Consider the following 13,978-nt stretch of genomic DNA (forward strand, 5'->3'; position numbering starts at 1 on the left):
TCTACCTCAGTTCTAAACACACAGTCTGGAGGACCCCATTTCTTCCTTCCCCAAACTTGTACAAGTAGGAGTTCAGTGTGAGAAATGACAGCTTTTATGCCTTAACGTTTACACTTCACTCTGCCTCCCTGTCAGGTAACTGCGCCCGTGTCCAAAGGCATTGCCTAGATGCCCACTGGACTGGAGAGTGCTGTGCATCAGCAGTATATCCATGGAATGGCCTGTCTCTGCCAAAGTCAGTGTGTCCCAACTGGTGGCACTGTAGGTGTTAGGCCAACACAAGATACTGTGAGGGGTCCTGGGTTAGAATGGAGCATCTATGGGCCTCTGTACTTCCACGAAACACCATGTTTTGCCAGAACTGTTATTGATAACATATTCTCATAAATTGTTTACTTGGAAATTCCTATTACTATCTACCAGAAGGCTAAGAATAGCAGAGACATCTTTTGGCATCTGCAACCGAAAAATTATACACATCAAGCTTTTTGGAAAGCTTACTGCAAAAACTGAGAGCTTTAGGTTCCCAAGACTGCCAATGCCTATCAATAAAGCTACACCACCAGTTTGTACTCAACATTAGAACCAACATGAAACATCAATCCATTCCCTTATTCCTCTGAGGGCAGACTGTCACCATCCATTCTTTCCTACAGTTGTTAAAGGCCATGTGGCTGGTCCTGCAGCACATAGACAAAGAGGGTAAATTTCCAGAGACCTAAGTGGCTTTGACACTACTTCCCTAGATCTTTTACAATTTGTGGGTAGATGTTAGAAGGACTACAACAGTTTATATAAAAAGATAAATGAACTTACCACAGCGCCAACTCCATAGCTAGCGGCAGGGGCAAGGGCATGGTAGGGGTCGGCTGTGTATACCCTGCCGTAACTGGAAGAAAGAAGCCCAATCAGAGAGCGGCAGTGAAGCCTGCGAGCTAAACAAGTCAAGGGTGTGCTGTGTGAAGATGGGTGAGGTACTTGACTTGGACTGCTTTCAGGAAAACTGGCAGAATGGAAAAAACCTTTCTATTTCTTACCCTTGAACTCAATAACTGAAAAAATTCTTAAATTCTTCTCTAAAATGGAAAGGAGGGAGTTGGAAATGAGGAAGAGGGAGACGGTAGTTGCAACTCAAGTAGAAAAAGAACCTGAAGGAGTCAGGGGCTCATGCTTTGGCACACAGAGGCCATGAAAAGTGGGCTGGCAGGAGGCCCGGGAGACAGCACTGCTCTGGAAAGGAGAAGAGGAAGAGGAGGTGGTGCCGAGGCTGGTGCGGTTCCCTCCGGCTCTGTACGTACCCGTCGCTGTAAGCGGCGGCAGCGGCGGCAGCAGCGGTGGCTGCGGTTGCAGTAGCAGGCTGTGCATATCTGTAGGCTGCATATCCACCCTACAGGAGAGAAGAGAACTGACTTTACAGACACCTCTCCCCGGGGCAGGTCCACACACACCCACCCACACGCAGACACACGTGTGTAGACACAGGGCAGACACGAACACAGACACACACATGGGAAGGAAATGTTTCAAACTGCATCAGTCTGCATGTTACTCCCCTACTAGAAAGTAAGCAGGAATTTGCTTCTCTTTGTAATAGTACCAAAAATAAGGCATACAGGTAGTGTTCATTAATTTAAAAAGATACAGATGTGACTTTGGATCTGCCTTTCTTCTGTCTTTGTTGGAACTTTCAACAGGGAAAATATTCATGGAATGTTGAGAGAACTCCAACTGACAAGAAATGCAAATTATGGAGTTAAAACAAGCTCATCTCTGTGTCAACTTCAGAGTCTGATGCGCACCTGGACTGGTTCATTACTAGGGACCACAGCACAGAACAGAAAGGTCTGACACAAAGCTTGGCTGCATCTGGCCCAGCACATTTGCCAAGAGGCCCAGATGACCAGACAGTGTTTGTTTAGAAGACCAGGGTTAGCAAACCTTGCCCTGGGAGCTAATGCAGTTTGTCACCTGTCTTTCAAAGTTCTTGTGACAGAGACTGCATGGCTTAAAAAACCAAAAATATTTATCTACTACTTGGCCCTTTATAGAAAAAATTGACCAACGACAATCTACATCTCAGACTGGCAAACCAGACCACAAATGGCTGAGGAGCCTTTGGCTGGATTCCAACAGTTCATGAAGGCGCCATTTCCCCAAGGCCCTTAACTGCATTTATTTCCCCTCCCTAAACCAGGCTTACATTCCTAGCCTCATGCAGGTGCCTCAAGCCTTCCTTCCAATGGCCCAGAGATCCTGTCAATCCTAAGCAGTTTCAGCCCACCAGAGCCTGAGATTTCTCTTCTATTTAGGTGAACCAAGACTTTCACTGGATGGGGAAACACGGGTTCCTTAAGGATGTATTCAAAGACAATCCCCACAAATGGCCCATGAGACAGGCCACAGTGAAAAGTGGCAAGCCCTATTTTTCTTTACCCTTTGAGAATTCATCTATTTTTTACCTAAACCTAATTCAGTCGCAGATTTTTATTATTGCCCTTTTATTGTCAAAAATAGCTGTTAAATTGGTCCACTTGGACACCACTTCAGTAGTGAATAATAGCACAAACATTTTATTCCTGCAGATTAATAGTATATATTTTTCAGGGACATCTGAAACTTTCTACTTTGTGTTCGGATTTTGATCAATCTACAAAAGAAATTTCACATTAACTTCTGTATGGCTCCTTATGATTAGAGTGAGTGTTTGCCATCTGATGCAGTCATTTCTACCTTGTTTCATTCTATCAAATTTTACTTTGGAAATGTCTATGAATTTATGGACTTCTAAAGCTTTTTGCTTCTGTCTTGTATAATTCATGCTTTCTCTAGCTGAAGAAACTGCAAGGTCAGGGGAAATTCACTTTGCTTTTTAAGTTTATGATGTGTGAAGTCACCACCATATATATATTTATATGGTTGAAATCCTAAACTGATTTTCAGTAGTTATGTGTCATTCTTTCTTTATTCTTCCAGTGACTCAGAAAAGTAAATATTTCCTTCTTAATGTCAAAACATTCTATAGATACCCTAAAAATAAGAAAGTTCTAATTAATATTAACAAATACTGGCAGTGAAATGGTCCTGGGTGGGGACATGACAGTACCCTGTGGGACTATCTGTGACCAAGGGCTCTTTGGAATTCTAGCCAGGTCTCTGAGAATGGGCAGGCAAGAATTGATGTGGACAAAGCTAGACACCCTGGCTGTGACATATAGCTCACTAAGATTTCTTTACTTCTATTTTGAAGCTTCTAAAGAAGACACAAAGCAGTAAAAGCATTTGCTAAATAAAGCAGAAGTTAATCATCACAGTTGAAATGTTAACTGAACCCTAAAGGCTCAAATGTCGTAACTAGGGATGGTTCCATTAGTTTAGAATTAGAGCTAGTGCTAAGTCTAAAGCAGGGATAGCTTCAGTAAAACTACTTTTTTTTTTTTTTTTGAGGGGGGTACCAAGGATTAAACTCAGAGGTGCTTAGCCACTGAGCCACATCCCCAGCCCCTTTTAATATTTATTTTGAGAAAGGGTCTTACTAAGTTGCTGAGGCTGGCTTTGAACTTGCAATCCTCCTGAGCCATTGGGATTATAGGTATGCACCACCATGCCCGGCAGTAAAACTTTTTTTGTAAACAAGGTCAATTTAGCAATATGTGATTTGTCTCTTTAGTATTTCTTCAAACACCAAAATAATCTTTAAAAAATAAAAGCAGTTAAGGCCAGATTCATGCATGAAAGCATTTTTAAAAAGGGGCATACTCCTAGAGCAAAAATAAGGGATTCTTATTAAAAAATTCTGAGTGCACATGTGAGGAACTGGGTTTAATCCTCAGCACCACATAAAGATAAATAAATAAAAAGGTACTATGTCCATCTACAACTAAAAAAATTTTCAAAAAAGAAAATAAAAAGAAAAAAGAATTCTGAGGCTCATATGTTTTAGGCCTGACTCCCAGGAAGCAATACTGGAGTGGAAATATTACAGTTATATTCTCTTGATTTTACTAATTCTGGGAAAGAGAGGATCTAAGGGAGGACAGGTTCTCCTCACATTTTTTCTGATGTGCAAGAAGCCAGAGACCCTTAGGAGTAATGTCACTGCTCATGAAGACAATTCAGAACAGATCAGACTATGTGAATGAATCTTCCTTCGGATCTAGAAGGAAATGGACAGACTGCATCCACAGTAGTTTCCTTCTTTTGTAAGTGAAACTCTGACTTTGGAGTCTAAATTTCATGAGACTCTCTGTGATTCAAGTTCAGAAAAATAGGACAACAGAAGGCTTGTGAGGAGCATTAGCACTAGGAAAAACTTTGTCCATAGTTTTTTTAAAAAGCACATCATCTGGGCTGTGGCTGTGGCTCAGGAGTAGCGCACTTGCCTGGCATGTGTGAAGCACTGGTTCAATTCTCAGTACCACATATAAATAAATAAAGATCTATCAACAACTAAAATAAATAAATAGATAGAAAGAAAACAAAGCACATCATCCTTCATCACAACCACTTTCCTAGAGCCTGTGTGATTACAGCAGGAAGGAGCAGTCCTGCAAAGGAGGGACAAGTCCCAGCCACCACACTAACAAGGTAACTCACCAGTGACTATTCCCAAATAAGAAAAATTGTGTATCATGGACTTATTCCTCTTAGATACATATTCTTGCTCCAGAGTATTTCTGTTGCTGCTTAAATTGGTCATTCAACAAAATATTTTCCCCAAAATGTAGGGCAAAATCCAGACCTATGTATTTGTAGTCTGGAGTTCAGAGTGCATAAAGATTCAGGCCGAGAAGCTGTTTTTCAACTTTCCGTTCTGCCAGCAGATCTGAAGGCTTTATGGAACATGAGAACAAAGTGCAGTTTGAAACACCAAGGTTTTCATTACTATTTCTTAAATTTTTCAAAAAGAACAAGGTGGGAAGGGGGTAGGAGAGAGAGGGTTCAGGCGTGGGGAGGGGATATGGCGCCACATTTATTAATCACATTAAAACTAAGCATGCCAACATCTGGAGCTAAAACAACCAGCAAAATCACCACGTTCAGACTGTGTTGGCTAACTCTATCTATCCCAGCATTCTCTTGGGACAGCGGTTTGCCCTAGGCTCTACCACAAGCTCGGTGAAGTACACAGCCTCAATTACTAGAGCGTGCAGCCACAACGACCTGGTATTACGGAAACAGTCAGTCACCACTGAGTTAACATTCCATACCCTAACGACTGCCCCCCAGCCCGAAGGAAGAGTAAACCTTGCCCACCCTAGCCCTGGCCCACACCACAATGTTAATAATTATAACAAGCAGTAACCCATCTGTTATATCAGAGAAGGGAACAGAGACTCCACTGAGAGATTTAGAGTGAGATGTTAACATTTCTTCAGCTGACTGCACAAACAAACAAACAAAAAAAGAGGAGAAATAATTCATTTGGAGATATGAAGTCATGAATAGCTGATGTGTACTGCTTTTAACCATGCACTGATGCAAAACTGAAGCAACCATTAATAATAAAAATTAAAAAGGACATAATGTATTTACACACAATCAGACCTGTTGGATCTGAAGCAGTTTGCAGATTCTATCTGTGTGTGATTTGAAATAAAACAAAAAATGGGGATTAGCATGGCCACAGCACACCCTGATGTAGGAGGGCACACACAGACAGCTTTTTGGAACTCTGAGATTGTATAAATTTGGCATGATTAAGCCCGATTCAAATACACTCTTGCCCCTTGAAAAATAATGACTTTCTTTCCCCTTTGCAATTCATTTTGGATGACTCCTGATGTTCACAATGCTACCTCACTCCCCTTCCAACCTGCCTGACCCTGACAGCATAGTTCAGCCTGGACCCACACACTTGCTTGCATGTTCGTCCTCTATGAACGGGCACCTAGTCTGACCCAGTGTTCTTCTAGAATCATTCCTGTACTGAAAAATCTTATTTTTTTTAACATATTCATAACATATCTTTGTGCCTTCAACTTCTGGCATTTTCAAAGGAAAATGCTGTTGCCTTTAAGATTCTTTTCTGTAATGCCTTCTGAAGCTGTTTAAGCAAAGCCTCCGATTTCCACAGTTCCATGTCACTTCCTCAGGTTTTGTTTTCTACTCTGAATTCGTTTTTTATCATCTAATTAGCCTGACAATGCTGCCACCCTGACTGCACGATTCTTCTGCACAGTTCTGCAGCTGTGTTTTAAACCAGAACAAACCAAATGAGTTCTAAATGTCACCCCTCCTAGACCTGACATCTGTCTGAATACCTTAGTTTCATCTTATGCTGATAAACTTTTGCCTTGTCTTAATTTTAACCCTGCCTTTCATTTTATTACATTTTTGTTTTAGGTTTACATTAAAACAGGACTTTGGTGAGCATGTGATGTCAAGACACCTTCTTTCTACCTGAAAGACAATGACATTATGTGACACTGAGGAGAGTGTGTATTTCAAGACCAGCAGACAAAATGAAAGCTTGTTACCTCCACATAGTATCTAGATCAACATAGCAAGGGCTGTGTGTGTGGTGTGGTGGTGGGGACAACAGGTGTAATACTACAAATCACTCCAGCAGAGCAGAGTTCTACTGCAATTGGTGGGAGTTTAATTCTGGGTCTCTGGTAATCATTTCAATTGCCTTAGATGATTCTAACTCCCTCTGTTACCTCACCACCTCTCCTTCCCCTCAGAGAATCACTGTTCTAAGGAACACCCTGAGTTTTTAACGTGGCATCTTTGGGTACTTGTGAGTAACAAAGACCAGAAAACACAAACTTATAATAATGGTAACATGGTTACTATTCTTAAGACATCTATCTACTTTGAAAAGTAGATTTAAATTTTATCTTATTATTATTTAAAATTGTGGTTAAAGGGAGAAACTGTGATGATCAACTCAACATCTTCAACTTATAACTTCTATGTTAGATGAGAGATGATTTTTACTGATTGTAAAAAAAACCTTTCAAATAGTTTTGCTATTCCATGTCTCTCCACATTAGTTCATTTCCAAAATCTCACTGGGCAGCCACATGAATAAAGTAAGGGTATTAAGAGCCACTGACTGTACTCCTTCTCCTAGCCCTCGGCTACCAACAGACCTCAGAAGGAGCGTAGTTACCCAAATGAACTCGCTCCTCTTCTCCAGGAAAACTTCTCCAGGAAAGGACAAGCCACAGGCAAAAGGCAAAGCTTGGCTTTGAGTCCAATCTGTGTAGACTTTTATGTAGTAGCACATGCCCATTACTAGGGTTTCATAACAGGGCCCAATGTGGGATTCAAGTAAGTCCCATTTGAACAAGGTTCTACTTCCTCCCTTTACACATTTCTTTCACAGTCATAAGAAAATGTCCTCAGCTGCTAAGATCTCTAATAAAAAAAAGATCAGCTTAAATATCACGGGCAAATGTGATTGACAAACTAAAAAAGGCAGCAGTGATGGGACAGTGCATACAACACGCCTGGTGCAGATATGTGGCAATGGGACAGGAGCAGTTAATTTTGGAGGAAGTGCCATTGTGTGTAGATATGACTGTGTGCTCTGCTGAGGTAGCAGGGCTTAGATCACACGCTCACAAGTCTTGATTGTCCAAAAAAGCCTCTGTTCCCATCTCTAACGTGGAGCTGGAATGGTTAGTATAATTCAATTTTTTTCACTGCAATCCACAATCTGATTGATTGGCAGGTCACACTGGCACTCCTACCTGAGGTATTTTAGCGCTAATGATTGGTTCCTGTAAGACTATTCTATAACAGAACACAGGAAGAGCAGTTCAAAAAACACAGCTGTGGAAGGAAAACAATCATACAAAAAGCCCACTGTGGGGCCCACCAGCCTTTTCTTTCCTTTGGATGCAAGCATGCTTTTCACAGGATGAGAATTAGAAGCAGTTTGTTATCCCACTTAAAAGGTGAATTAGGGTGAACTATGCCTTTTCTGCTCAGCAAAGAAGAGCGGGGAGGAGTGGACACAATCTGTCTGCCTCTCCCCAGCCCTATCCCGGCAGGTTTCTTTAAAAACTGTGGACACAATTAGTTGATCAGTTCTCTGGAGAGCAGTGTGCCATAAAAGAAACAGAAAGGGAAAAATGGCCATAGGGATCACTAAGAGTGGAACAAGGAAAGGGACTTAAAAAACCCTTCAGAATTAATACAATGTAAGCAAATCAGCACCTAAACTCTTCTTCCTTGTGTCTTCTAGGCTCAGTGCACTTTTTAACACAGAGAAACCCTCCCTCCTTTCTATACTAATGTGATTTTCTGAGGAAACAAAACTAAATGTGTACTGACAAATTTCTACAGACAAGAAAATGTAGAGAGAGAGCAGAATGAACTCAAGGCATAATAATCATTTCTGTCTGTCTTTAAGAAGCACCCTTTGCCACCTTGCATGAAATCAGCACCACCCACTTCCACAGTTGCAGTTGCCACGGGCCTGACTTCACAGCTGCCTATGACATGCTCTTCTTTCTTGCTAGAGCTTGGATGCCGTCTTAGCATTAGTGACTGACTTTTTTTCCTCCAAGCAAATCTGCTTTAAGATAGGAACAAAGGAGTAATAATTCAATTTTGCTAAGTACTTTAATCAACAAGGGACCACTAGCAAAAAGAAAAAAAATTCTGGCCAGATCACCGAATTACTTGTTTAGCTTCATAAGGTAACCTGGTTAGTAGATTAGGGGGAAAAAATCAACTATTTTCTTGACAAGTACAGAATAGTCTCTCTCAATGAAATTCTATATTCCAAACTAAGGAAATAAGAGAACTATAAACATATATTCAACTGGTGACTTAACAAGGTGAAAGTAGGCAATTCTTACCAAGTCAAAAGTAGGCTGTACTTTAATAAGGAAGACATTAGAGAGGAAACATGGATTTAAGAAATAACTGAAATGGAAAGGCTTGCTCTACTAGACCAGACCTCCAGAAAACAACATAGAGTTTTGCGAGAATATGGATACTAATGCACATGGGAGAATGTATACATGTTAACATCAGGAGTAAACATGTAATTTGGCCAGATTTCCCCAATTCTCAAGTTTAACTGTGAACATGGGGAAAAAAAAAAGATATCTTTCACTACTTCTTGTAAATGTTCTGAAGAAAGAAGTAGGTTTTGATTAAAGTACAAAGAGTGGTAATGAAATCTGAATTAGTTGGGTTTTATGCTCAGCTGTATGAATAAATTATGTCATTCTGGGCAAGTCACAAACTAAGAAATGTATCTATGAACTTAGGGGCTTGAACTAAGTCATGGCTAAGTCTCTTAAGCAGCTGCTCCACCAAGGGGCACCAGAGAGGGTGGCCTCATCCCACCTCTACTGCTTGCAGTACAGCCAGTCTCCCAGTGCACTGGTAAAGGCATTAGCTTCTTCAGATTACCAGAGAATCTCTGGCAGGCTGCAGAAATAGTTCACTAGAAAAAGGTCAACTTGTAGGTTTGGGAAGTGAGGGTGAAAGAATGTTCTAGACTATTTTAACATTTCATGCTGGCAAGTTTTTCCCTACACAACTGTTTCCTAATGACTTAGAAACTCAAAAACTTTCACTCTGTCGGCTAGGTCACTTTGTCCATCTTTTAAATAGTATGTGACAAACCAATCATGGAACTTTAGCTATAGTTAGACAACTTAAATGATGGATTAGGTGTTCTGTGGCTAGAAGAATCAACAAATCTATGAAGTGGTCTCAGGAGAGTCTAGGTTGTTAATTATGCCACTATTTCCCTCTTCTGGATCTTAAGAAAAGACACCTCGTGGTTGTGGCTCTTTGACCCAAGAAAGGTCAAGACTGACCACCTGGGCCCCTCTCCCTGCACACTCTTCACTGGCATCAGTCTTAGGTCACTCTCACCAGTGCATGTTCTCTCAAAGTTGTAAATCAGAAAGTACACAGTCCAGAAAGTTTATTGCCATCTATTAAAAAAAAAAAAAAAAATCAAAGCTCTAATGATCTAAAGAGAGATGTGAAATGAGGAGAAAAGCAGAAAAGATAAACAGTTGGTTTAAGGCTAAGCTAGTCCTATTATTTATGTATGCAAATGATACGGCAGTAATAAGACTTTAAACCTGCTGATCATCTCAACAATAAATCAGAGATATACAGAACATCATGGGTTTAGGGAAGGGAAAAGAATATGTCCAGTAGACTGACCCTGGCAATGATCAGGGAACCCAAAGGCTCAGGTTTTGCACCCAGGGGCAAGCGCAGTGGCAGAGAAGCATGCTTGCATTCTTAAATATATAAATATATATATATATATATCTCCACAAGGAAAAAGGAACTAAAAATTAAACAAATTATATATAAAAAAAAAAAAAAAACCAAACCAAACCAAAGAAACAGAAAAAAAAAGGCTGGCTTGTCAGGGGATGGGGTCGAGAAGGCCCCAATGTGTGTACTTACATAGAGGTCAGCACCGTAAAATCCGTCCTGGTAAACCACACTGCAGAAAATCCACACAAAAACAAAAACAAAAAAACAAAAGAACAGAAACACATTCCGGTTATTGAGGACGGCAGCATGCACATGCGCTCTACACAGGCAGGTGATGTATGAATACGTAAACTGGGTTTGGGCCATGGCAAATCAGTGAGAAAAACAGAAAGTGCACACGCTCATCATACAGCTCCAGGAAGCGAGGGAAGACAAAGGCATGCCAGCTGGAATGAGCTACTGGTTGCGGGATACCAGTAAGCAGCACTCTCAGGACAGCTTGCTGTAGCTATTCAAATTCCTTGGATTGGAACCATCAATCTTTTGTACCTGCAGTATTTTTTAAAATAAGTTTTCCCCAGGAGAAAGTTTTTCTTTAAAGGGCTTACAAAGGGGGATAGGAGTGAAGAGGGGTTTAACATGAAAAAAGTGAACCCAAAGAATTCCATCAGGGAATGTTTCAAAATTATGTTTAGTATTTTGTTTTCAGTTCTGTAGTAAAATATATTTTTTTTCTGCTATCCATACATCACCTGCTTTTTACCCTGCACATTAGACATGCGATAAGATTTGGCTGATCACACAAGCATGCAAAGTATTATTATTCAGCATTTTTAAGAACCAATGCAACACCTCAGAAAAACAAGTCAATCAATTCTGACCAAAGTAAACAGAGAAATGTAATTAAAAAAAAAGAAAAAAGAAAAAACAACCAAAAATACCCACAATGCATTGCTTTCACAAGCAGAGATAATGAGCTAAAGGTTAAGGTGATTGGTCCAAGGTCCAAGAATTGAAAGGTGCAGTGGGGATCCCAGATAGTAACAATATAATCCAGAGTGGGAAGGAGTAACTGGAAGATTTTAAGGGTTCCTTTTTGACCATAAAAATATGCATGGAGTTCTGAAAAATATAATTGATAACTGAAGTTCTGGGTATGACCAAGGATCATCCTGTCTTATTTAAAAGAAAAAACTGAGACAGTGGCTAGTTAGGAATAGAAGGGGCTATTTTCCTGTTTAGATAATGAATTTGAATCAAACAAATTTCCTTTTTTCTTAAAAAAACAAAACAAAAGACCCTGGAGCAACACTACATTATTATTCTGAATTGTAGATTTCCATTCTTTTAAGGTTTTTTTGCATATACAGACTTCCCCAAAAACATTATTTTGGGACCAAAAGGCATGAAACAGCAGTAGAGATAAAAGATATTTTTCTTTATATTTGTTAAATCAAGATTTGGCTGTTTAAATTAGACCATCTGTTTTTTTGTTTGTTTATTCAATTAAATAAGATGGGAATTTGTGGGGTTTTTTTTTGGGGGGGGGATACCAGGATTGAACCCAGGAGCATTCTTGGGCACATTCCCAGCTCTATTTTGTATTTTATTTGAGACAGGGTCTCATTGAGTTGCTTAGCATTTCACTTTTGCTGAGGCTGGCTTTGAACTCATGATCCTCCTGTCTCGGCCTCCTGAGTGCTGGGATTACATATATGTGTCACCGCTCCAGGAGAAATGGGAATTTTTACTACTATTTTCTGCTGCAATAAACAAGCCGGCAGGAAGGGGCATGAAATCATATTTTTAATTTAAAGATGAAGTGACCTATTTCTTGTAGGTGGCTGAAAAGTGTCTTGACTTTCATTTCCAATGACCTTTTGTTGCCTTTACAGGGCACTGTGGTCACACTCTGCAGTGTCCCAGATAAGTTATGCCTTTATACTATATAAAAGGCAAACCACACTCTTCTCTGATGGTCATTTACCCAAGTCCTTTCTGTTTTCATAGTCTTCAGCTGCAGTTAAGGCTCATATTAGAGAGTCATCTGCCTCTCCATTACGTTTTAGTAAGAAAGACTTGTCTCTTAATGAAAGCTGATAAAATGGAATGCACTGAAGTCAAGTGCTGACTAGTTAACCTTCAGCAATTTCAGGAAGGGGATATAGGCAAAGATTAAAAACATTCCTTCTAGAGGAGAGTATTGACAATAAAAACAAAATATATTTTGCCCTGCATCAAATGCCTTAATGGGAATATTCACCTAAATTCTGGAAGGATTCCAATATTCCCTGTATCAAATGCCACAAGGAGGCGAGAACACAATGATTAATGATGGAGTTAGTTTTCTAAGCTGAAAAGCAATTCTAGGCCATTCCCCATAAAATACTGGACTTATTCCTTGCCATCTTCCATGTAAACAGGTGGTTTAGTTAATAAAAAAGAAAACATGGGAAATTAGTGTTCAATGTAATGCACAGAAATTGAGGTGATTAGACATAAAAGATAAAAATACCTTTGATCAAATATATACCTGACATGGACTTGGTAGAGAATGGGCTCTCAAGTTTGGCCAATATACTGAAATGACCTACATTGAACAGTAATGAATTCCAACCACTTAATAAAGGAACTCAGGAAGGTTACAAAATAAAAAAATCCCATGTTTCTCTGAGTAGTCTCTTTTTGCAAACGTGACAATAAACATTTTTGAATTGAAATGGAAGGCACTTCATGGACAAATTTTCCTAGTGTGCAAAACGTTCAAAAAACTTATTTTATGTTTCATTTGCATGTTTCTTGATGAAACAATACTGTATCATTATTCACTTCTTTAAAGAGATGTCAGAGGTTGAAGGTCAAAGGTCAAGTTGCAAGAAAAAAGGATAAAATTAAAAGTCATGGCAGAAGATGGAGATGATGGAATGCATGGGATTTAAACATCTATAGGTTGCAAACAAAAGTTAATTTCTGTAGCAGTTCCCTTCCAGTGTTTTTTGGAGCCTGCCCACTTCAACATGCATACTTGCCTGGTCTAATAAAAGTGCTTTAATTCTGTGGCATGGAGGACTCCTAATGGTATGTCCATTTGGTCTATGAATGAATGAATGTTAAATTAGTACACCTCCCGGTGAAGCCAATTTTGCTATCAGAAAGGACATACAAAGGAGGCTCTTTCCCTTTACATTTTAACTAAGTAGCGGCTAACTGGCTTCTCTGCCACTAGTTATTTCTCCATAAGAATACAGAAAAAACCTGTCACAGGCAGAGAAAAGATGAAGAAGAGAAATGTCACATCTTTGAAGAGAGAAAGTCCTTGGTACAACTAACTTATAAAAAGTCCACTCTTTATATATATATAAAAATATACATTTTAGGCTGACACAGAGAAACAACTAAAAACAAACCTACCATCTTCACTCCTTCTCCCCATTCAATAGCAAAGGATTTATTTGTTGCTATGGAATCATTCCACTGCATGAGGCACCCTCCATGCAAAACCAAAGGGTGAAGGGTGCTCAGCTGCAGCAGCTGTTTTACATCCTTCAGAAGCCAACTGCAGTTCAATCCTCCTACTTCTCCCTTCCTCCCTTGATTCAATTGGACTTGGTTCATCTTTGAATTAACCTCTTTTAATCCATTTCCTACAAAGAAAGCAAATCCATTGTGGGTAACTAGCTCTGCTGCTCACCACCCAGGCAGTGAAATCACGGGGAGGCACATGTGCCAGCCTCTGCCCCAACAGGGTGGTGTACCCAGCAGAGGTGGT

General features: G+C 40.0%; 1 protein-coding gene across 33 annotated transcripts in view; it reads right to left on the reverse strand.

The window, feature by feature from the left end:
- RBFOX2 (RNA binding fox-1 homolog 2) overlaps nucleotides 1-13,978 on the reverse strand; it is a 276,451-nt gene that overhangs the window by 6,960 nt on the left and 255,513 nt on the right. For 8 of the 33 annotated variants that reach the window (XM_081309517.1, XM_081309522.1, XM_081309515.1 and 5 more), the window contains 4 exons: nucleotides 13,239-13,302; nucleotides 5,545-5,576; nucleotides 1,299-1,387; nucleotides 817-889 (listed from right to left, as the gene is read on the reverse strand). In XM_081309517.1, the coding sequence (XP_081165643.1) occupies nucleotides 817-889; nucleotides 1,299-1,387; nucleotides 5,545-5,576; nucleotides 13,239-13,302 (258 nt within the window). Of the gene's footprint in view, nucleotides 1-816; nucleotides 890-1,298; nucleotides 1,388-5,544; nucleotides 5,577-7,697; nucleotides 7,741-10,398; nucleotides 10,439-10,487; nucleotides 12,800-13,238; nucleotides 13,303-13,978 lie in introns of those variants that run through there. The other 25 variants (XM_081309521.1, XM_081309512.1, XM_081309537.1 and 22 more) reach the window with 10 other exon arrangements.

The sequence above is a fragment of the Spermophilus citellus genome (assembly GCF_964194105.1).
Source record: "Spermophilus citellus genome assembly, chromosome: 10".
Lineage (NCBI taxonomy): Eukaryota > Metazoa > Chordata > Mammalia > Rodentia > Sciuridae > Spermophilus > Spermophilus citellus.